The sequence below is a fragment of the Marmota monax genome, unplaced genomic scaffold, assembly GCF_021218885.2.
Source record: "Marmota monax isolate L192 unplaced genomic scaffold, Marmota_monax_Labrador192_F-V1.1 WCK01_AAM20220418_F8-fsc00087, whole genome shotgun sequence".
In the NCBI taxonomy this organism is placed as follows: Eukaryota; Metazoa; Chordata; class Mammalia; order Rodentia; family Sciuridae; genus Marmota; species Marmota monax.
Window position 1 is genome coordinate 4895557 of NW_026693476.1, and position 23877 is coordinate 4919433.

At 38.8% G+C, this 23877-nt stretch overlaps 2 protein-coding genes across 4 annotated transcripts in view; both read left to right on the top strand.

Moving 5' to 3' along the window:
* Dennd2c (DENN domain containing 2C) overlaps positions 1–8356 on the top strand; it is an 80072-nt gene extending 71716 nt beyond the window's left edge. For 2 of the 3 annotated variants that reach the window (XM_046458302.2, XM_046458301.2), the window contains 3 exons: positions 4417–4656; positions 4888–4974; positions 6451–8356. In XM_046458302.2, the coding sequence (XP_046314258.1) occupies positions 4417–4656; positions 4888–4974; positions 6451–6482 (359 nt within the window). In that variant the 3' untranslated portion in view covers positions 6483–8356. The remainder of the gene's footprint in view (positions 1–4416; positions 4657–4887; positions 4975–6450) is intronic. The other variant, XM_058583598.1, reaches the window with a different exon arrangement.
* A 994-nt stretch (positions 8357–9350) lies between these two features.
* Bcas2 (BCAS2 pre-mRNA processing factor) lies at positions 9351–22596 on the top strand. The gene is made up of 7 exons (XM_046458292.2): positions 9351–9509; positions 9611–9703; positions 15019–15089; positions 16119–16280; positions 19525–19575; positions 20627–20707; positions 22268–22596. The coding sequence occupies exons 1-7, from the start codon at positions 9417–9419 to the stop codon at positions 22392–22394; spliced, it is 678 nt and encodes a 225-aa protein (XP_046314248.1). The 5' UTR covers positions 9351–9416; the 3' UTR covers positions 22395–22596.
* Positions 22597–23877: the final 1281 nt, after the last annotated feature.

Below are 23877 nucleotides of genomic sequence, written 5' to 3' on the forward strand. Positions count from 1 at the left end.
TGCACATTGACAGGAAAATATAATATTAAAAATGAATGTTTAAAACACACATTGAATAAAACAGTAAGTTGAAGAGGAACATAGTCTTATATAGTGTTCAAAGACGTTAAAAAAAACCTAACAGCATGTTGTTGAAGTGTATACATGTGGAATGAAACTCTCATGTTAAGCAAGAGAATAACAAATACAAAATTACAAATGATGGTCATCCTCTATTAGAGTAGGGGAGTCACCCTGGGAGCTTTGGAGACATGTTATGTCTTTTTTTCTAAGCTTTGTAGTAAGTTCTTGAGTGTTCATTCCACTGTTGATCTTATGAAATATTCATACATGCAAAAAATGTATAAAGTAGATACCTTAAAATATAAACAAAGTACTGTGGACTAAATTGGAACAAATTATGGTTTATGCTTATATAATTATGTAAAAATCAACCTTAATATTAAATCTAACTATAATACACTAATAGATTTTTTTAAAGAGTAGAAGGGAATGGAATAAAAGTTATAGAAAGAACAACATAAGATTTTAAAAAAGGAATTAGATATAAGAAGGCAGAAGCAACATGTACAGACAACTCTTCTAAGAAACATTGTTGTGAAGTGGAAGAGAAATGGGGCAGTCACTGGAAGGAATGGGAAAGTGGGGCAAAACGTTTGACAATAAATGCAATAATGGCCCGTGGATTCTCAACCACAGAAGAAGAGATATAAGAAGAAAGTCTGGGGCTGGGATGTGGCTCAAGCGGTAGCGCGCTCGCCTGGCATGCGTGCGGCCCGGGTTCGATCCTCAGCACCACATACAAACAAAGATGTTGTGTCCGCCAAATACTAAAAAAAATAAATATTAAAAAATTCTCAAAAAAAAAAAAAAAAAAAAAGAAAGTCTGTTGGACAAAATAAAAACCTAGATTAGAATCAAACTGTGTAATGCAGAAAGAGACATTAGAAATCACCTAGCCAGGCATGGTGGCACATGCCTGTAATCCAAGCAACTCAGTATGCTAAGGGAGGAGGATAGCAAGGTTGTGGCCAGCCTTGGCAACTTAGGGAGTCCTGTCTCAAAATAAAATAAAAGGGGCTGGAGATGCAGCTCACTGGTGGTGCACTTGCCTAGTGTGATTGAGGCCTTCGGTTCATTTCCTAGCACTGCCCCTCAAAAATCAATTAATTAATGTAATTTAAAGGACTGGGGTATATCTCAGTGATAGAGCACTTGCCTAGAATGCATGAGACCCTGGGTTCAAATTCCAGTATTGCAAAAAAGAAAGGAAGGAAAAAAGAACAAATGAAGTCACCTAATTAGCACCCTGTCACTATACAGGTAGGGGCAGGCCATGAGAGATAAAGTGAGGGTACCCACTATTTTACAGCTGTGATATGATAGAACTGACTATACATAGGTTCCTGATTCCCAGTCCAGGGTGAAACCCAGATAAAGGAGACATTATGAAGGTGCGGGTGGGAGGACTATTCAGATGGAAGAAAAGTGAGGAGTCTAAGATGAATATGGAATCTCAGCCTGGGATCTGGAGGCAGAGTATACTACAGATTGCAACTGTATATTATAGTAAAGAATCAGGGGCTGGGGTTGTGGCTCAGTGGTAGAGCGTTTGCCTTGCATGTGTGAGGCACTGGGTCCGATCCTCAGCACCACATTAAAAAAAATAAATAAGCAAAATAAGGGTATTGTGTCCATCTACAACTAAAAAAAATTAAAAGAATCGCCTGATTTGGCCAGGCACAGTGACGCATACCTGTAATCCTAGCTACTCAGGAGGTTGAGGCAGGAGGATCACAAGTTCAAGGCCAGCCTCAGCAACTGAGACCCTGTCTCAAAATAAAAAGGGCTGGGGTGTGGCTCAGTGCAGGTAGAGTACCCTAGGTTTAATCTTCAATACAAAAAAAAAAAAAAAATCATGGTACTTGAGAGTCCAGCATCTTTGCTTACCTGGATAGCATGACCCTGAAGAATTCCTTTGACCATTGGAGCTTTATTTTCCTCAACTATGAAAGATATATAGTAATACCTACCTCATTATTGTGTTTGTTAAAAGCATTTAATATAATGCCTGGTGTTTCTTAAGCTCTTAACAAATTATTTTTTTTACTTTTTTGTTTGCTCATTTTAGATATACTGGACAGTAGAGTGTATTTTGACATATTATGCATACATGGAGTATAACTTATTCTAATTAGGATCTCATTCTTGCAGTTATACATGATGTGGAGTTTCACTGGTGGTGTATTCATAAATAAACACAGGAAAGTTATGTCCAATTCATCCTACTGTCTTTCCTATTCCTATTCACCCTCCCTTCCCTTCATTGTTCTTTGTCTAATGCAATAAACTTCTAGTTTTCCCTCAGCCCTGCCCTTTATTGTGTGTTAGCATCAGTAAATTATTTTTATGGAATAATCATGGTGAAATATGAGGTGAAAAGTTGAAAGGGAAACATTTGGTGGGAAATATAGTAAATTTGGCTTTAGATGTGTTTTATTTGTTTAAATGTGTTTTATTTAATTGATTCATAATCTGCCAGTTTCCAAAAGGAACCTGATATGGTGATTTTTAAATAAATGGAATTTATGTGCTAATGGGACATCCAAACAATGATCACCCATAGATAGCCAGAAAATGCACAGGTTGAAAACCAGGCTGGAAGGTACCATCTCACTCCAGTAAGATTGGCAGCCATTATGAAGTCAAACAACAATAAGTGTTGGCGAGGATGTGGGGAAAAGGGTACACTTGTACACTACTGGTGGGCCTGCAAATTGGTGAGGCCAATTTGGAAAGCAGTATGGAGATTCCTGGGAAAGCTGGGAATGGATCCACCATTTGACCCAGCTACCGCCCTTCTCTGACTATTCCCTGAGGATCTTAAAAGAGCTCACTATAGGGATACTGCCACATCAATGATCATAGTGGCACAATTCACAATAGCTAGACTGTGGAACCAACCTAGATGCCCTTCAATAGATGAATGGATAAAAAAAATGTGGCATCTATACACAATGGAGTATTACGCAGCACTAAAAAATGACAAAATCATAGAATTTGCAGGGAAATGGATGGCATTAGAGCAGATTATGCTAAGCGAAGCTAGCCAATCCTTAAAAAACAAATGCCAAATGTCTTCTTTGATATAAAGAGAGCAACTAAGAACAGAACAGGGAGGAAGAGCATGAGGAAAAGATTAACATTAAACAAAGACGAGTGGGGGGAGAGAAAGGGAGAGAGAAGGGAAAGCATATGGAAATGGTAGGAGACCCTCAATGTTACACAAAATTACGTATAAGAGGTTGTGAGGGGAAAGGGGGGGGAACAAGGGAGAGAACTGAACAACAGCAGATGAGGTAGAGAGCGAAGATGGGAGGGGAGGGGAGGGGGGATAGTAGGGGATAGGAAAGGTAGCAGAATACAACAGTCACTAATATGCCATTATGTAAAAATGTGAGTGTGTAACCGATGTGATTCTGCAATTTGTATTTGGGGTAAAAATGGGAGTTCATAACCCAATTGAGTCAAATGTATGAAAGATGATATATAATGAGCTTTGTAATGTTTTGAACAACCAATAAAAAAAATAATAATAAAAATCAAAAAATAAAAACATTTAAAAAAAAAACAGGCTGGAGATTTAAGACTGAGTATCACCAAAATAACCAGTTCTTTCTGTGTGCCAATTTGCTTTTTAAGAAAGGGAATGTTGAAGAGAAGTGTTCTGAGGATCATACTTAGAAGATGAAGAGGTAAAGAAAAATAAATGTTTGGTCTTAAAGGCAAGACAAGAATCAGGGAATCAGAAGAGTATAAAGTTGAGAGAAGAGAAACATGGTGCTGGGCAGGAATGAAGCACAGAGTTTAAAGAAGGGTAAAAATAGAAAAGTCGATTAGATTTGGTTGGTTCTCGCTGGTAATCTTTGAAAGAGCAGTTACCCATGAAACCATAGATGTCCAAAGCAAGATGTAATAAGAGCTGGGCATGGTGGCACATGCCTGTAATCCCAGCAGCTCAGGAGGCTGAGACAGGAGGATCATGAGTTCAAAGCCAGCCTCAGCAATGGCAAGGTGCTAAGCAACTCATCGAGACCAAGACTCTGTCTCAAAATAATACAAATAGGGCTGGGGATGTGGCCGAGTACCCCTGGGTTCAATCCCCAGTTATCCCCTACCCCCCCCACCCCGCGGGAAAAAAAAGATGTAATAAGAGTATGTGTGGGAGGAAAATGAAGTCAGAATATGAGCTATTTGCTTTTTGCTGGTCATGGACCACAAAAGAAAGCTAAGAATGAGCATTCCTCAATTTATTCTCCATCTCTTAATGTATGACTTCCATCCCGAGAGCCCGTGTTCCCAGATACTCAACATTTAGGAGATTTTTCTCTTTTCTTTTTTTCTTTCATTTTGCAGCAGATGTGACACTCAATTCTCTGGTGTCTGAAGCATTTGTCAGGTTTTTTGTGGAGTTGGTTGGACATTATTCTTTGAACATGACTGTCACTGAGCGTGGGGAGCGAGTATTCCAAAGGGAACCATTCCGTAAATCTCACACATCCCGAAGTGTACGCCACTTTCTTGATCTTTTCATGGAGACTCAGATGTTTGCAGGATTCATCCAGGACCGAGAGCTTCGGAAAAGTGGAGTTAAAGGTCAGTTTTAATCCTAGAGTTCTCTTTATTTAGTGATGGCTTAAATAGCATGAATATAATAATTTAATCCAAAAACAATGTAAAGCTATAAGGGCTCAAACTTGGAATTGTTCAGTTTGAGAATTATTTATTTTGTAATATTGAAATAATATACTGGTAATAAGAATAAATTTTTATTTAACTAATTTCCAGAGCATTGAACAGGTTTACCAACATGAGTTTTCTTTATAGGTTTGTTTGAGGTCCGGGCGCTCCAGTACTTGGAAACAATTCCTGAGTCTGAGCCCAGTGGGGTGAATAGAATTTTGCGGAGTCTTGGTGAGTTGCCGTGATTTACTATAAGAGAAATGTTGCTGAAGGGGGGAAAAATGCTCTCCAGTAAGCAAAGCTCATCCCAAAGGCTTTATAATCAGATTAGTGTATCCTCAAGTAGACTTGAGCAAAAAGCATGACCCTAGTTCCAAAGTGTTTGGGAGAAAAACTCTCAGAGGTTGGAACCCCCATCAGAGTAGCCTGTTCTGATGAAGCTCCCTGAACTGTCCCTTTATGATATAAGTTTCCATACCATGATTATTAATTATTTTTAGGCTGTGTCTCTTGGATAATCTTATAAAAACTGTGGCCCCTTTTCCCGTGCAAATAAATTGTGCATATAATTTTAGGGTGTTTGTGGACCCCCCCCCCCAAGCCTATCCATAGACTTCAGATTAAAAACACCTGATTTAGAGGAACTCTGAGGCAAAAGATTATGCACTTCATAAAGAAACATTTATGATTTTTCAAATAGTTATCCAGTATGGTATAAGAACATTGGTGGGCTACCCTAAAACAGTGAAGAACCTGTATTGCATAATATTTATACTGGTCTTTAAAATGTATGTCCCTCATTTAATCTTGTACCTAACTAGCTGAGAGACCATAGACAAATAATGCCTTGGGCTGTTGTTTCATCTTTATACCATGGGATTAGATTAGATCAGTGGTTCTCAGATGCACTAAAGACTAATCTCCAGAGAGCCTAAGAAATTTCCTCAGGGTCTATGAAATCCCTGGGGAGTATGCTAGGTGATTTTAAATCTAAATCACTGAATTGGATTATGTCTGAGTTTTTTTCTATCTCTGCAATTAGAAACAGGGATGTTCTGATGGTTAAACACATCAGCTGATATCTTGGTGTGTCAGCTTTTCATTATCATAACAAAATACCTAAAAAAATCAACTTTAAAAAAGGAAAGGTTGGGCTGGGGATGTGGCTCAAGTGGTAGTGCACTCGCCTGTCATGCGCGAGGTGCTGGGTTCGATCCTCAGCACCACATAAAAATAAAATAAAGATGTTGTGTCCACCGAAAACTAAAAAATAAATTAAAAAAAAAAGGAAAGGTTAATTTTGACTCATAGATTTAGAGGTTGGCTCCAATCCATGGTCAGTTGGCTCCACTCCTTTGGGGCCTGGGGCATGGTGGGAATGCAGGGCAGAGGAAGCCGCTTACTTCATGGAAGAAGCAAAGAGACAGAAAGGGGCCAGGGTCCTAATATCCCCTCAAGGACATGCCCCCCCATGACTGGCTTTCTTCTTAAAAGTTCTGCCACTTCCCAATAGTGCCACAAGCTGGGGAACAAACCTTTACTACTTCAGCCTTGGGGTACGCTTATTCAAACCATAGGACTTGAGATGAAAGCTCAATTTTTGGGATGTTTTGAATAGTTGAATTATTAATCCCGTGCCTCAAATAATTTACTTTAAGTGAAAATAAATTGAGAGTTCACTTTTTTTTTTTTTTTTTTGCCTTTTAGGAAGCAAAATGAAATTTCTACAGAAGAAATGAAATCTTTACTTGAATGTCTCCATCCTAAATAGAACAGAAAGTGCCAAAAAAATATTTTTTCTAAGGGCAGGATGCATTGAAATATTCTACGAAATCCTTGAAATTTTAAAAGGTTAAGGAGCAAGTCAGGCTCTGAAGAAGACTCTCCTGTTGCTGCTGAGTAATTACTGGAGAACTGTTGGGAGTGATCTGGAACTGATGCTCGTTACTCTGCCTCCAGCTTTTCTATTGTGGCCTTTTATGGGCTCATTCTCTGTGTTTTGTGCTTAGTCTGTGAAGGCAAGGGAAAGGCTTGTTGGTATTGCATTTATCCAATAGCTCAAAGATGAGTGTAATGAGAGAAAGGGTGAGTTTTAAGTACTAGAGAGGCCTGATTGAAATGGAAAACATTAGCCTTATACATGTAATTCTCATCTCTGAAACATCATGGCAGCTTGAAACCCATGGGATGTTGGAGCTTACAAACTGGAATATACTCATCATTTGTCTCCAGGCTTTTTTGTTTAATGCCTTCCAAGGGTAACCTCACTTTATGTGGAAACCCTACTTTTTCAGTACTGTTAATTGAGTTCTTTATAAAAGTAAATATTTTGCAGCTTCTCCTCCACAATGTGTGGCACTTGAATAACTTATCCCTCACGTGTCAGCATTAAATTTTGAGGAATTATAGCTAATATGGAAATGTCCTTGCAAGGACATATTTGTGTGTTCCCCATTTGCCATGCATTGTAGTATATGTATGTATGTCATCTTATGCAAGTCTTAAATTTTTGATTTTGTGTCTCCATTTTGCTAATGAAGAAACTGGAATTAAAAGAGGCATAATAATTTGGCCAAAGTTATGCAATTCAGAGCTGATGCTAGAACTTTTATTTTATGAACACAGAGAAATTTGTTAGTCCTGCAGATGGAAATTTGAACTCTCTAGGATTATAGCTATTTAAACAGTTTTCCATTAAACATACTAGAGTGAACTTTCAGCTCTGAGGATAAGGGATTTTAAATTACATGGGCCAAGAGAGGGTTTGTTTTTGTGGTGCTGGGGATAGAACTCAGGGCCCCTCACAGCGGCTCTACCATTGGGCTACACCCCCACCATAAGACTCTTCTTTGATTCTCTTAACATCATTGGGCTTTTAACTCTAATTAAATTTGACTCTGAATATGAACATTTCCTGAGCATAACCACTTAGTCACCTAGATCTTTAATATCAAAAGTAGAAGTGATTGGAAAGAGGAATTTGTCAGTGATGGTGTAATTTTCATTGATAATATTATAGAAAATATCAGGTTTTTTTTTTTTTTAACTTTTGCTCATGGTTTTAACTGCCATAGAAAATATTTATTCATACTTTTAAAATCCTTGTACAGTATTGTCATTATAACCCATTCAGGTGTGCTTGAATGAATCTGGAGTAGATGCCATTTAAGGCTGGTGCTGTGTATAGTTCCTACAGATGTGGGTCCAGGAATAGAACTTAGCCTGTGTCTTCTAAAATCTTGATTAAGCAGCTTTCACTTACCATACTCCTCCCCATTTAATCTCTTCTTATACTCTTAAGCCTGAGGGAACAATTAGTCATTGAGTGTTTATGCCATGGGGGTAGAAAGGTTTACTGTGGTGGATCCTGGTTATCCCTCTGCAGGGAGACTTTGCTTCAGGGATGAGAGTCTTACTCTCCTTCAGGGATGAGTCTTATGTTATCCTTGCAATCTGAAAGTCACTTCCTTTCCTTGGTCTGTTGTATTTTGTTTTCGTAATGTATTGTGAATTCTGGATACCTTTGTAAAAGAATTGCTCAAGATTTGTATAAAATGTTCTTTTAATGAATAAAAACATTTAAAAAACGCACAAATCTCTCGAAGAATTTTAAACAAAATTGTTTTAAGATGTAAAGATGTTTTTACTTCACTTAAATCTACAGGTAGCACATTTACTTAATGGTAAATTAGAAAAATAATCCGAATCCACCATAGACTAACCAGGCTTAAATACCGTGGCCAACATTTACAAAGGTCTTCGCAAACAAGACTGGGTCGATTACACAATGGACAGGGTATGTAGTCGAAGAATCTTCGTTGGCCTTTACCTGCTTAGTTAAAGGGAGGCAGCTTAGTCTGGGGGGCCAGTAGCAAAGAATATGGCTTTGGCAGCAGCTTGAATGGTTAGGAGGCAATGAGTGCTTTTCTATTACCCTAGGTCTTCCTTCCCAGTTGGTATTGGGGATTGAACCCAGGGAGCCCTTTACCACAGAGCTACATCCTCAGCTTTTTTTACTTTTTGAGACAGGTCTAGCTAATTTGTTGAGGCTGGCCTGGAAATTGTGATCCTTCTGCCTCAGCCTCCCTCCTGAGTCACTGGAATTACAGGGATGCTGCACTGCGCCCAGTCTTAAAGGCAAAATGACTGGGTTTTTTGTGTGCTCTAAAGGCAAAATAGCAGGGCTTTTAAAAGTGGGCAACAAAGTGCACGAAAATCCCAGCACACGAGTGAAAAGCTTGGGAGAAGGTGGAGGTTAGAGTAAATCGAGCTGAGCTGGGAAACCACTTTCTCATTTCCTGCCAAATCCTGCAACCAGTTCCTCCAGAAATCTGAAGGGGCTCTCCTGCCAGGAATCGACCTCCTGGAGGTAACAAAAGTCCCAACTCCACTAGACTGCTGCCATTCACACACAAAAAAACGCAGCAAACCGAAGACTGAAAATTGAGTCCTTCCGCGGAGACGACGGCGCGTGACGTCACTTCCGACCCAAACGTCAGAGCCCTGCGATTTCTAGCAGCAGAGCTGGCTTGCCTTCAGATTTAGCAATTGGGCATGCGCTAAAAGTCGTTGCGCGGGCGACGTGGATTACATCAGCGCAGGGCGCAGGCGTAATCAAACGGGACTGAGCCTGCGCAGACTCAGAAAACACCGGAGAACCTGAAGTCTCTGGAATGGCGGGCACGGGGCTAGTGGCCGGCGAGGTTGTGGTGGACGCGCTTCCGTATTTTGATCAAGGTTATGAAGCGCCTGGCGTGCGAGAAGCGGTGAGTGCGGGCTGCCAGAGTGGCTGACAGCGCTCACTGGCCGGTGGCGGAGGAGGCGCGTTATAATTTGTCGCTTGTAACCTGGCCCCTGCTTTTTTTAGGCTGCAGCGTTGGTGGAGGAGGAAACTCGCAGATACCGACCTACCAAGAACTACTTGAGCTACCTCACAGCCCCGGATTATTCTGCATTTGAAGTAAGTGTGAGGCTTCAGCCCTGCGTACGAACGAGGATTCCCGTGGATCTTTATTTTGGATTGAGAGTTTTAGCTACGTAAATGTGAATTTTAAATTCCAGCTTAATTGTTGTTTTCTTAGCTGCTACTTACATGTCGTTGTGTTTATCTGAAAACAGCAGATAGCTAATCCTTGTCCGAGATTCTTACTCTGAGAACCGGAGAAGGAACTCTCCTAATGCAGAAACTCTCCTCGAACGCTCCTATTGCAAAAGTCTGTGTGGATAAATTCTCAAAGGGATCCTCTACCCTCCAGATCCACTGTGCAGCAAGTAATCTAGGGTTTTTAATATATGTAGGCTTAATTACCAATGCTCTTTAGAACCACTGGAGGGCGACATTTTTATCAAAGCCTAGATATTTACCAAATGTGTGTGAATGAGTGGACAAACCACGTCTAAGTATATACCATTTTAAATGTTTAACCTAGAAGTGCACCCAAGATACTAGTTAGGATCTAATCAGCTAGCCAAAATGTAAAATGTCATTTCTGGACTATTGGATAACATTTCAACATATTTAGAGGTTTTATTTTCCCCAAATATGTGACCATGTATTTATGAAAGGATTGTGTTATTAAAAGGTAGTACAGAGCTAGGGCTGTAGCTTAATAATAGAGCACTTGTGGAACACGGCAAAGCTGGGGGGTCCAGTGGACATCACCACACACAAGCACACAAACACCCAAGGTACCAGTTATTTGCTGGTCTGTTTCGTGTTGCACCAAGTATCCTATCCTAGATACCATACAGGTCAGTCACTTCAGATGACCTGGTGATGCAGTCAGTAGAGAAGGAAACATATATATGAGGGTGCTGCTGGCATAAGGGGGTATAAAGTCTTTAGTAAATAGGAGTACACACAATAGCATAGTATACCTGGGCATGGTGGCACATGCCTGTAGTCCTAGCTATTCCAGAGGCTAAGAATAACAAGTTTAAGGCCAGCCTGGGCAATAAATGAGCAAGACTCTGTCTTAAAATAAAAAGTTAAAGAAGTTAGGGGTGCAGCTCAGTAGTAGAATGCTTACCTAGCATGTGGGAGGCCCTGGGTTAAATCCCCAGTACCATTTAAAAAAAAAAGCATAGTAAATACATTCAACTAGTAACATAGTTGTATACTGTCATTCTTAAATAATGACTGACAGTGTCATAGGTTTGCACAGCATCTCCACAAACACATGTATTGCACTATGACATTAATATGACACTAGACATAGATATTTTTCAGCTCCATTGTAATCGTTTGGTGTCACCTTCAAATATGTGGCCCATCATTGCTATTTTCCCATGCTTTCTTTAAGTTGTCTATTATTATTATTACTTGTTGTTGTTTGTTTTGGTGGTACCAAGGATCAAACCCAAGTCCTCATGCATGGTAGTGAAGTGCTCTACCCCTGGGCAACTTCCAAGGCTGGCCAGCCTTCCTTCCTTCCTTCCTTCCTTCCTTCCTTCCTTCCTTCCTTCCTTCCTTTTCTCCCAGGGCTATTTAACCACTGAGCCACATCCCTAGCCCTTTTCTGATATTTTATTTAGAAACAGCATCTCTCTTGAGTTGCTTAGTTCCTCACGAACCTGCTGAGGCTGGCTTTGAATTTCAATCCTCCTGCCTGAGCCTCCTTAGCTGCTGGGATTACAGACATGCACCACTGCACCTGTCTAGACTTGAACTTTTGATCCTCCTGCCTCATTCTGTGTAGCTGTGATTGTAGCCATGTACAATCATGCCCCATCATACCACCATTGCTTCCTTATTGTTCTGATTTCTGGAGGTTTCAGATAATAACATTCAATCACAATCTTTTTTTTTTTTTTTAATTTTAATATTTATTTATTTTTTTTTAGTTTTCGGCAGACACAACATCTTTGTTTGTATGTGGTGCTGAGGATCGAACCCGGGCCGCACACATGTCAGGCGAGCGCGCTACCGCTTGAGCCACCTCCCCAGCCCTCACAATCTTTTTTTAATATTTATTTTTTAGTTGTAGTTGGACACAATACCTTTGTCTGTTTATTTTTTATGTGATGCTGAGGATCAAACCCAGGGCCTCACACATGCTAGGCAAGCGGTCTGCCACTGAGCCACAACCCCAGCCCTCAATCACAAACTTTTTAATACTTTAATTTGTTTAATCATTTTCTCTCCCTCTCTTAAATATAACATACTTCCTGCGTTTGTAACTAGCATAATGATTATTTAACCCTTTCTCAATTATACTTGGTAATAGTATACTGGACTCACTATCTCACTTAGTCTACAGAATGGCCCTGTGAACTATATAACTCCTTATTTACCATTTTCAGTGAAACAAGGTCTTGCTCTGTTGCCCAGGTTGGCTGCAAACCCCTAGGCTCAGATTCCTCCTGATTCATCCTCTCACATAGCTAGACTAGAGGCACAAACTACTCTTCCAGGCTGATAGCTATTTATATCCCATTTTTTAGATAGTAAAACTGAAGTTTAGAAAAACTAACTTAATTCACCAAGACATTGATTGCTTTTCAAACTGCCTTTGAAAACTACTCTCCCTTTAATTAATTTCACAATTATTTTTTAATATCTGTGCTGAGTATTAGGGAACAGAATAGGCAAGGCCCATACCCTCACAGAGCTTGTATTCTAGAGTATTGAGACAGACAAATCAGAAAATACCAGATTCTTGATAAATGCTATACAGAAAATTAAAATAGTAATGTGATAGTGACTGATTGACTACTCTAGATTGGGTGGTTGAGGGAGGCCTTAATTTTAAGCTGCAATGTGACAACTCCCTGAACAAGAACCTTTTTGTCATCTTCATTGCCTGGCACACAGTAGGTCCAGATGATGATCAATGGATGTGTAAACAGCTTCCAAGGCAGTTTTATATCATGAATGCTTACCATGTGTTCAACATGCCTAGAGTTTTCTGCTTCGTTTTGTTCTGTGTTTTGATAACTTAGCTTCATGAACCTGGCTCAGTCTTTGGAGCATTGAGCTAAATTTCTAAATCTTTTGCTTACTGGCCATGTAAGTTAGAAAAGGGCTCCTTTGTAACTTGCCTGCATTTTTGTAGGTTCTCTCTTAGCTAATTGTTAGTTGTTATTCTTTGTCGTTGTGTATAATCTTGTAGCTAAAAAGCTCTAGTTTTGTGCAAAAAACAAGATAACCGTGTGTTTTTTTCTTAAGAATTGTGTATAGTTCAGCAAACCCAAAAACAGCTTTCTCCAACAAGAAATGCTTAATGTAAAACTTGTCAAAAGAAATGTGGGTTTCTGGAAGGCCTTCTTTAACTTGTTCTACTGAGATTGTTGGGATAGTTGAAGCCCTCAGACAACTGAAATTGTGTGAAGTGACCTAAGTATTACTATAAATAAGTATTTTATTTAAGCAGTTCTTTACACTCAGGGTAGAAAATATGCAGAATAGAAATGGGATTAGGATATTGAGCAGAACGTTGGACTTAAAAGAGGCATAGCCATAGCACATCTTTACCATAGTGAAATTGCTAAAGCAGATTGCAGAATAAATTACATTTTCTCCTTCCTCCTTTTTCTTCCATTCTTTGCAAAGAATTAGGTGTGAAAATAGCAACCAGGACAAAATAGAAAGTATAGAGTTGGGGGCTGGGGTTGTGGTTCAGTAGTAGAGCGCTCACCTAGTAGGTATGAGGTACTGGGTTTGATCTTTAGCACCACATTAAACAAATAAAGGTATTGTGTCCACCTACAACTAAAAAATATATTTCTTTAAAAAAAGGAAGAAAGTATAGAGTTGGGCTCATAATCTTAAAGCAAAGTATTTTATGCCTGAAGTCCTCTCCCTTCTTCGTCCACTGTCAAAAAGTGCTCAGGTTGATAGTTCTTAACCCAGCTTCACTTGACAATCAACTAATGTTAAAAACAAAAATAAGACCAGGCCTGGTGGCACACACCTGTCATCCCAGTGGCTCAGAAGGCTGAGGCAGGGGGATTGTGAGTTCAAAACCAGTTTCAGCAAACATGAAGCACAAAGCAACTCAGAGAGACCCAGTCTCTAAATAAAATACAAAATAGAGCTGGGGATGTGGCTCAGTGGTCAAGCGTGCCTGAATTTAATCCCCAGTACCCCCAAAAATTAATACAACTGAGCTCAGTGGTGCACGCCTTTAATCCCAGCTACTTGGGATGCTGAGGCAGGAGATTCCAAGTTTGAGGCCAGCCTCAGCAATTTAGCAAGACCCTCTCTCAAAACTTAAGATCTGGGATGTAGCTCAGTAGTAGAGCATTTGCCTAGCATGCACAAGGCCCTGGGTTCAGTCCCCTGTACTGAACCAAAAATAAGTAGGATCATGTCTAGGCTCCACCTGAGACCAATTAAATGGGAATAAGAGAGAGAGGGGTGAGTTTGGGGGTTTTTTGTTTTTGTTTTGTGGTGCTGGGGATTGAACCCAGGGCCTTGTACATGCGAGGCAAGCACTGCACCTACTGAGCTATATCCCCAGTCCAGGGGTGAGATATTACTGGGATTAAAATTATTTGCAGAGTCCCAGAAACACTATTTTTTTTTTTAAATTAATCCTTTCTTGGGAAGTCTAGTAGAGTAGAGGAAGAAGAATGGGAGAGATGAGGGAGGTTGGGAGGGAAAAAGGGGGGATCGTGAACTGAAATTAATTTCCATGCATGTTATTATGAGTTTGTCAGGATGAACCCAGCTACTATGTACAATGATAAAGCTTTAATTATTAAAAAAAGAAGAAGAAGAAGAATTATTCCTTTCTTTTGTGCGCTTCTTTATATATACCACCTTTCCTGCCTGAGTATGAATTAAAGCATGTGTATGTTCAGATCCTAAAAAGAATTTCTCCCCAGTACTGGGGATTGAATCCAGGGGTGCTCTACCACTGAGCTGTACCCCCAGCCCTTTTTATTTATTTTTTTTATTTGAGGCAGGATCTCCTTAAGTTGCCCAGGCTGTTGTCAAACCAAACTTGAAATCTTCCTACCTCAGCCTCCCAGGTCACTGGAACTATAGGTGTGTGCCACCATGCCCAGCCTGGAAAGCATTTAATCCAGAGAAGGATTTAGGGATGGCTGGGGTGTAGCTTAGCGGGAGAGCATGTACTCAGCATGCGCTAGGCCCTGGGTTCAGTCCCCAGCACCTAAAAGAAGAATTGGGAGAAGGAAAATGATCCATTATAATGGGTAATATAAATACCTGAGTAGATTAAATTCATTATTTGGTGATTATTAATTTCAGTTTGATTATTAATTTCAGTATGAACTTGGAAATAATTTTTTCTCTGATTTATATATTAGACTGACATAATGAGAAATGAATTTGAAAGACTGGCTGCCCGACAACCAATTGAATTGCTCAGTATGAAACGGTAAGAATGTTAAAATGGAAATTTAGAAGTTATTTGTAGTAACTCATTAATAATGAGTTGAAATTTATGAAGAGTGTATTTGCTGGCTGTATTGACAGTGTAGAGATACTGAGAACAGAGTAGGCTCTAAAGGCAAACAAGTATTATGTTCCTTACCAATTTTTTTCTCTAGAACAGATATCATTTACAAAAACTGGTAGCAAAATTTTTTGGAGCCTAGGTTTTTCTTTTATATATTAAGATTTTTTCAGAAACATTTTTCTTTTTAAAGATGATAAGGCATGGGGAGGTAGCTCAGTTGGTACAGTGCTTGCCTTGCATGCACAAGGCCCTGGGTTCAATCCCCAGCACCACAAAATTTAAAAAGAAAAGGTGATAATGATAAGGCAGAAGCTAGGTATGGTGGCTCATGCTTGTAATCCCAGCAGCTCAGGAGGCTGAGGCAGAAGGATCACAAGTTCAAAGCCAGCCTCAGTAACAGCTAGGCACTAAGCAACTCAATGAGACCCTATCTAAATAAATAAAATGCAAAATAGGGCTGGGTATGTGCCTCAGTGGTCCAGTGCCCCTGAGCTACTACTGCACAGGGTCTTGCAAGTATGAAGAGAGATTGGACTGAACTTCCATTTAATAGCTAATATGGTAGTTCTTTATGTGAATATGATATAGTTTACTTAACTGATTTACATTGATGTAAACTTTTTTTGTTTGTTTGTTACTATATACAATGGTGCCAAATCTCATTTGTAGGAGCTGAGATTGTGGCTCAGTGGTAGAGCACTCACCTGGCATGTGCGAGGCCCTGGGTTCGATCCTCAGCATCACATAAAATATATATTTTTTAAATAAATCTCATTTGTAAATTGATTGTGTCTTAAGATTAATAGGTTTCTTTTTTTGTAAGGTCTGCATCTTCAGTCTTCTGTAGTTTTATATAGTGTGCATAAATGCATGGGGCATTTTATTGGGAAGAAGCATAAAAACTTGGCAGTATATGTGGGTTTATTTTATTTTGTTGTTTAATTTCAGATATGAACTTCCAGCCCCTTCCTCTGGTCAGAAAAATGACATTACCGCATGGCAAGAATGTGTAAACAATTCTATGGCCCAGTTAGAGCATCAGGCAGTTCGAATTGAGAATCTGGAACTAATGTCTCAGCATGGATGTAATGCCTGGAAAGTATATAATGAGTAAGCTGCTTTTCACCCATCCTACCCAAAGCTTTAATATTTTTTAAAAGTATGGGAGACTGGGTAACAGACAAGGGATAAAAAATAATAAAGCTAGATTTGACTTGGGATCGTGTCCTAGATCTAACCCCTATGAAAAGCCAGTACTTTGAGACCCATCTCAAAATTTAAGAGTGCTAATGAGGCCTGACTTTAAACTACCACATTTACTGTAGAATGATGTAAGAAAATGGGTTGTGAGGGCCAGTATACAAATCACCTGATAGACTGTAATCCTTAATGTTAGGGATTCTCATTAGTTGATTCTCATTAGTCCCAGTAAACACTGAATTAAATACCATACCATATCTCTAGAAGTATGTATATGTATACACACATACATCTCACATAAGTTATTTTAGAAACAACTAATTCTAATAGATTTTTTTAATAAAAAACTAATTAACTAATTAATAAATTGTAACTAATTAAAACAAATTAAAAAAAAGAAAAAGAGAAAACAAACTGGGCACAGTGGTGCACACCTAGCAGGTGTATCATGAGTTCAAAGCCAACCTCAGCAATGGTGAGGCACTTAGCAACTCAGGCCCTATCTCTAAATAAAATACAAAAATTGGGCTGGGGATGTGGTTCAGTGGTTGAGGCCCCTGAGTTTATTCCCCAGTATCCAAAAAAAAAGAGAGAAAATGAACTTAAGAAGTATAAAGTATCACACTTAAGACACATTGCTAATAGATGCCAAACTTGAAACTTAAACTCTGTCCTCTGGGCTTCTCTTTATGAGAGCAAAAATAAAAAGTCAGAGCGTCTCCTTGCTTAGGAACTGGGAATGTGCATACCTAGGATCTCAAGAGTTTTCACTGGTGTACAGATATTCATGAATGACTACAAAACATTGCAAATAGTAATTTGGGGGATATAAATAAAGTAGGTACACAGACTCTCAAAATATGGAGTTTGTGAATAATGACAATCAAACTATAAATAGAGAACTAATATCAGAAAGGATTTTGCTGGCAAAACAACCCATTAAGCTCTCATTTCTGTTCCAAGTAATGAGCTTTAGCTTTAGTATTTATTCTCTATCTAGACTTCAGTTTTCTTGTCTGTAAAATTCAGTAGTTAGATTATCTCTGTGAGGGGCTGGGGATATAACTCAGCTGGTAGAGTGCTTGCCTCATAAGCATACGGTCCTAGGTTTGATCCCCAATACTACAAGAAAAAAAAAATTATCTCTGTGGTTCCTTTGAGCCTCATGAGTATATGTAAAACTCTGTTAGACTGTTTCCTTAAACAATTGTATAAAATAAAACCACAATAGATAGCTTTTGTATGATCTTCAGAATTATAAGTTTCTATTGCCAAATCGTGATCCAACGGACAAAACCCAGAATTTGGGAAACTACAAGACAAACATTTCAGCTTCTTTTATGAATATACAAAAGAAAGGAAGGGTCAAAAGAAAGAATAGGATCTGGATGATGAAGAAATTTAAGAGAGAGATCAGTTAAGAAAACTTGTTTCACAAGGAGAACAGCATGATTCCTATCCTCAAGAAGCTCTATATATTGTTAAGAAAACAAATTCTAGGCCAAGGAACCAGTAATCGGCGATTTGGGTGTCCAAAAATGAAGAACATAGGTACGGGGAGGAACCATAAAATTCAAGAGAACATTGATTCCGGTCTGCCTGTCTTCCCTGATTGAAATTCTGCCTATCGTACTCTGTGCCTCTTCTTGGTGACTATGGTGGACGTTACTTGTTTTTCCTTTAATCACATAGTATTCTTCACTGTTGAACATTGTCCTAAGCTTTTTTTTGTCTCCTCCAAACTCAATAGAAGCTTTTCCAGAGGAAGAATACTATGCAAAAATAGTATATTTTGTCAAAATAAATTTAAGAAGGAGGATGGAACAGGAAGAAGACAACAAATAACCTTTCAGGGAGAGGATGTTTGAAGACCAAATCATTAGAGAATTGCATTTAGTGCAAGAAAACCAGTCGGTAGAGGTAGGAAGTTGACTCAGGGCAACAGCAGAAAATTTGAATTAGAAAATCAGGAAACACATGTGAGAAGCCCAGCCCTGCAGCACAACTAGGAAACAGTATTAGTCTGGAACAACAGTACCGTCAGGCCAGAGGTGTTCAAGTGGCTTGTGAATAATGTCTCAGTAAAGCTGTTGTTTAAGTTTATTGAAGTCTACCATCAAATCACTTCCAGTGATAATGATCACATGGTGCTCTATTGAACTTTTCCCCTATGTTAGTTAGAAGTGACTTGGACTGATACCTGAATCTTTAGCCTCCTACTACAGCTTCTTTTTCAGTTTTTAGTAAAAACCAGAGTTGAATAAGACAAGATTAATGTAGATATGAAAATCGAGATATAAAAGAATATTGAGAATGAGATCTGGATGATGAAGAAATTTAAGAGACAGGTCAGTTAAGAAAACTTGTTTCACAAGGAGAACAACATGATTCCCATCCTCAAGAAGCTCCATATTAAAAAATAGGTATATCAGATATTTTTCATCTTCTTGATTGTTGAAAAGAAGTTATGATAAGCCAGGAGTGTTAAGTGCCTGTAGTCCAAGGAGGCTGAAGACACAAGGATTATTTGAGCCCTGGAGTTCAAGGCCAGCCTGGAAAGCATAGTCGACCTATCTCCAAGAAAAAAAGTGATATAACAGTTTAAGAAATGACATAAGTACTCAAAATGAAAGTATCTGTAAGCTGCTTAGCTCTAGAATGTAAAAGACCTGAAATCCAACCAGGCACGGTAGTGCATGCCTATAATCCCAGCAACTTGGAAGGCTGAGACAGGAGGATCACAAGTTCAAGGCTAGCCTCTGCAACTTAATGAGACCCTGTCTCAACATAAAACAGAAAAGGCTGGCTGGGATTTAATTCAGTGAAATGCCCCTAGGCTCAGTCCCTATTATGAAAAAAATAAAATAACCAACCTGAAATGTCTAACACCTGTATTATCTTGATCAAGTTACTTGATCCTTGTAAGCCTCGTTTTATTCACATGTGTAACTGGAATAATAAATCATACCCTATCTCAATTCCTGTGAGAATAAAAATAGCTAATGTTAATGGAGTATCTAATGTATTGGGCACAGAGATCTCATTGTTTATTTTTTTAGTAGGAAAATGTAACTTTGTGTGAACCTAGGTAGTTTAGCTGGTACCATGAGGTCTTAATGTTCCTTAATCTGATTTTCCTTTTCTCCTTCTTTAGAAATCTAGTCCATATGATTGAACACGCACAGAAAGAGCTTCAGAAGTTAAGGTAAATTGTTCTTCCTGTTGTTTTAGAATACAGTTTAAGCAAACCCTTAATAGATAGTGGAAGAAAAAAGAAAGCAATAAGACTATAGCCATATGACAGTAAACACTGGACAGTCTGTCCAGCATCTAGCACTGGATTTGTCCTTCCTGAGAGGAAGGGAAATAGGCTTAAAATCTGAAAACATTTCTACCAGGTCATACAACTTGCAAGTCTGCAGGCATAGAAAAGGGACTTTAAAAGAGGGGGAACATTGTAGAATAACATGTGTAACCTGATTTATATAAAAACCGGTCTTTGCATATGTGTGCACAGAGGAAAGAATCTAGGACACCCACTGTCTTTTTGTTTCCTGTTGCAAACAGCATAATACCTCACACTGGGTAAGTTTTAAAGAAAAGAGGTTTATTTTGGCTTACAGTTCTGGAAATCCAAGGTCAAGGGGTACATCTGGTTATAACCTTGCTGGCAGAGTCCCAGCGTGGTGCAGGACATCACATGGCAAGAGACGGGGAAGTGGCACAGGTGTGTGTTCAGGTCCCTTTCTCACTGTTAAAAAACCTGGTGTATTCAGTATTTGGGGCTCCACACTGTTACTGTCTAATCCTAATCATCTCTCACATTGCAAAGGCCCACCCCAACCACCATAGTTCAATTAACTTTTGACTGTTGATAATGCACAGTGGAGGTTAAACTTCAACATGAATTTTGGAGGGGACAGTCCATATTTAAACTATTGCCCCCACCAAAAACTCAACAGCATTCACTAGGAAGTGGGAGAAATGCAGGGGAGGAGGGACTTCTGATTTGTAATTTATGTGTACATGTTTGGGTGTACTTTTTATTTTAACTAGAAGAAAGCTCACTCCTAAAACTAGTCCATGATTGTGTCTGTATCTGTTCTAAGGACATTAAAGGTATTCTCATGTTGACTATTTGTGTATGTGTCTATTTTAAAGAGATTAAAGACATTTTCACATTGACTGTTACTTTTTCTGTTTATTTTACTCTTAACGTTAAAATGTAGTTGGGTTGTGTAAATAACTTTTTGCAGGAAGCATATTCAGGACTTAAACTGGCAGCGAAAGAACATGCAACTTACAGCTGGATCTAAATTAAGAGAAATGGAGTCAAAGTGAGTGTCAATAATTCCATCATGTTTCAAACTGCTTATCCCTTTCTGTGATCAGGATTCAGTAAGATTGAAACAGTATTCACGTGGAATTCCACGGGTGTCAGATGCTGTTTTCTAAATCTGCCCTTCACTATTTCAAAATCTGCACCTTTCTCAGTGTAGAAAGCAAAAAAGAGTTACAAACAAGAATTGGACCACATGGGGCTGGGGATGTGGTTCAAATGGTAGCGCACTCGCCTAGCATGCATGAAGCACTGGGTTGGATTCTCAGTATCACATAAAAACAAAATAAAGATATTGTGTCCACCTAAAAATAATTAATAAATAAATAGATAAGAATTGGACCACAGCTAATGATCTGGTCTTAGAGTACCTGTCATGTTTTTAGTCCAGTATTTCTGGCTCTTTATAAGACCTACTCGTATTCTAATTGTTTTATTGTTTACTTTTTGTCAGCATTGAGAATTAAACCCTAGGCCTCCCACATGCTAATCTGGCACTCTGTACCATGACTAGCCCCACCCCACCCCCTGTGTGTGTGTGTGTGTGTGTGTGTGGTACTGGGGGTTAAATCCAGGCCCTTGCACATTCTAGACAAGTGCTACACTCCCAGACCTTATATTTTATTTTGAGACAAGGTCTTGCTGAGTTGCACACACTCGCCTCAAACTTGTGATCCTCCTGCCTCAGCTTCCCAAGTAGCTGAGATTATAGCCTCCTTGAGATTGTTTTAGGGGAAAGGGAGCCTTCCTTAAATCTGCAGTTTATTTTTTATCAGTTCTAGAATTGTTTCCACCATTTTTCTATAATTGTTGCTTCTGCCCTATTTTCTCTTCTACTAACCCAATACTGTCTTTCAATACTCTTTCTTGTCTTTTCTGTCTTATTGATTTGCTATTTGTTTCTACTTACTTTTTTATTAATTATACTTCTTAATTTGAAATAATTGTAGATTCACTTGAAATTGTAAGTAATAATAAATGAGGAATGAAATCAACCAAATATGTTATGTCCATGTATGAATATACCACAGTGAATCCCACTTACAAATATAACATGCTAATTAAAACAATAGTAGTAGTAGTAATAGAAGGGAGATCAGTAGAGTATAGCAAGCAGGATGGGGAAATGAGATTGATCAAATTATGTGCATATACAAATACGGCATAATGAATTTCACTATTATAAAGTGCCAATTTAAAAAAATAATACAGAGGTACTCAGGAGGTTGAAGCAGGAGGATTGGAAGTTCAAAGGCAGCCTGGATGAGGTAAGACGCTGTCTCAAAATAAAAAGGCCTAAGGATCTGGCCAGTGGTGGAGTGCTTGGCTGGCATATGCAGAACTCTGGGTTTGGCCCCAGTACTGCAAAAAAATAAATAATACAGAGAAAGTCTCTGTACCTTTCACCTATTTTTTTTACAATTGTGTCTCCGTTTTTTTAAATGAAAAGTTAAGTGTTACAACCCTCAATGAAATTGTACATACATTTAAAATTAAATCGTCTAAGAGAAATCTTATATTGAGTAATATTTTCATTTTCTTTTCTTTCATTTTTTAGTTGGGTATCCCTGGTCAGTAAGAATTATGAAATTGAACGGACTATTGTGCAACTAGAAAATGAAATCTTTCAAATTAAGCAGCAAAATGGAGAGGCAAACAAAGAAAACATCCGGCAAGATTTCTGAAAAGACTAATTTGATGGGTAGAAAGGAAGAAAAGTTGGGCTTTCACAGAATGTCAGACATCTGAACTTTCTCTGAAATATGAAGAACAGCCTCTCGTGGAAACCATTGATGGTCAAATGTTTAGAAACCACAAAAGATGTGGACTTTTGTATTAACTCTATTTGTATATCTTAATGAAATAAAGATTTTCAACTTGGTAGTACTTTTATAGTTGTGGGAAAAAACTTCAGGCTTTCAAAATAAGTATGGCCTTAGAATAGTATTGTTTCATAGAACTAATTTTGAGCTACTTGGACCATGTTTGTAACCAAGGCTTTCAACTGGTACAAGAAGCTGGGAGCTTTTGGGGGGTATGATTTTGTCAATAAAGAAGTAGTTATACAAGAGGCCAAGGTAGGAGGATTGCAAATTGAAGGCTAACCTGGATAACTTAGACCCTGTCTCAAAATAAAAAAGGCTGGGATGTAGCACAGTGATAGAGTTCCTCTGGGGTCTGATCCCCAGTACGGGGTGGGGGTGGGGGGTAGTACTAAACTCAATTTTTACTACAAAGTGTGGTTAATCTTGGTTGTCAGCTTGATTACATTGAGAAATTCCTAGAAAATTGGTGCCAAGAAGTGAGGTCATTGCTGTGACTGTACTAATGATATAGTTCAGAAGCTTTCAAAATTGGTTTGCAGTCGGAATTTGGAAAAGTTTGTAGAAGCAGACTACCTAAAGCTTAGAATGTTGTAAGCAGATCTTAATGGGTGATTCTGGTGAGGGCTTAGAAGATCAGAATGCTGATAGATAGAAATGTGAATACTAAAGGTTAAGCTCAGGTTTTAGATGGAAATAAGCAATATTGGGACTAAAGGCCACCCACTCACTTTACACTGTGGCAAGGGATTTGAATGCATTTTGTCCATGCCTGAGGCTTTGTGAAAGGCTAAGTTTAAAGGTAACCAACTGACTAACATGACAGTAAATTTTAAGGCAGCAGAACATTCAGGATATTTCTGGCAGCTTTTAGCCAGAGTTACAGTTAGAATCAGTAGCATAAAACAATAGTGGAATTTTTTTTTAAAAAAAAACTTGTGATTCACCAGGCATGGTGGCACATGCCTAAAATCCAAGTGACTCAGGAGGCTGAGACAGAAGGATTGCAAGTTCAAAGCCAGCTTCAGCAAAAGTGAGGTGCTAAGCAACTCAGGGAGACACTGTCTCTAAATAAAATAGGGCTGGGGAGGTAGCTCAGTGGTCAAGTGCTCCTGAGTTCAATCCCTGGTACACACCCACTCCCAAAAAAATTGTGATTCCCCTTAGAAAAGGAACATGTTTAAAGGTGTTGCCAGGTAGGGCTGTTTTTTTTAAAAAGCAGATTCTTTGCACCAGAACAATAAAAAAGATGCCTTGAGAGCATCTCAGAATCTTCCAAGACTCCACCTATCACAGGCTTTTCAAAAGTTACAGAGTATAATCTTATGTTCTTTTGAGGAGAGCC

What these genes read in the sequence shown, in the direction of transcription:
- Bcas2 (XM_046458292.2), top strand. Translation starts at nt 9,417, where the DNA reads ATGGCGGGCACGGGGCTAGTGGCCGGCGAGGTTGTGGTGGACGCGCTT. An exon ending in CGGATTATTCTGCATTTGAA is followed by an intron (nt 9,704 to 15,018) that starts GTAAGTGTGAGG and finishes TTTATATATTAG; the next exon opens with ACTGACATAATGAGAAATGA. An exon ending in AAAGAGCTTCAGAAGTTAAG is followed by an intron (nt 19,576 to 20,626) that starts GTAAATTGTTCT and finishes AACTTTTTGCAG; the next exon opens with GAAGCATATTCAGGACTTAA.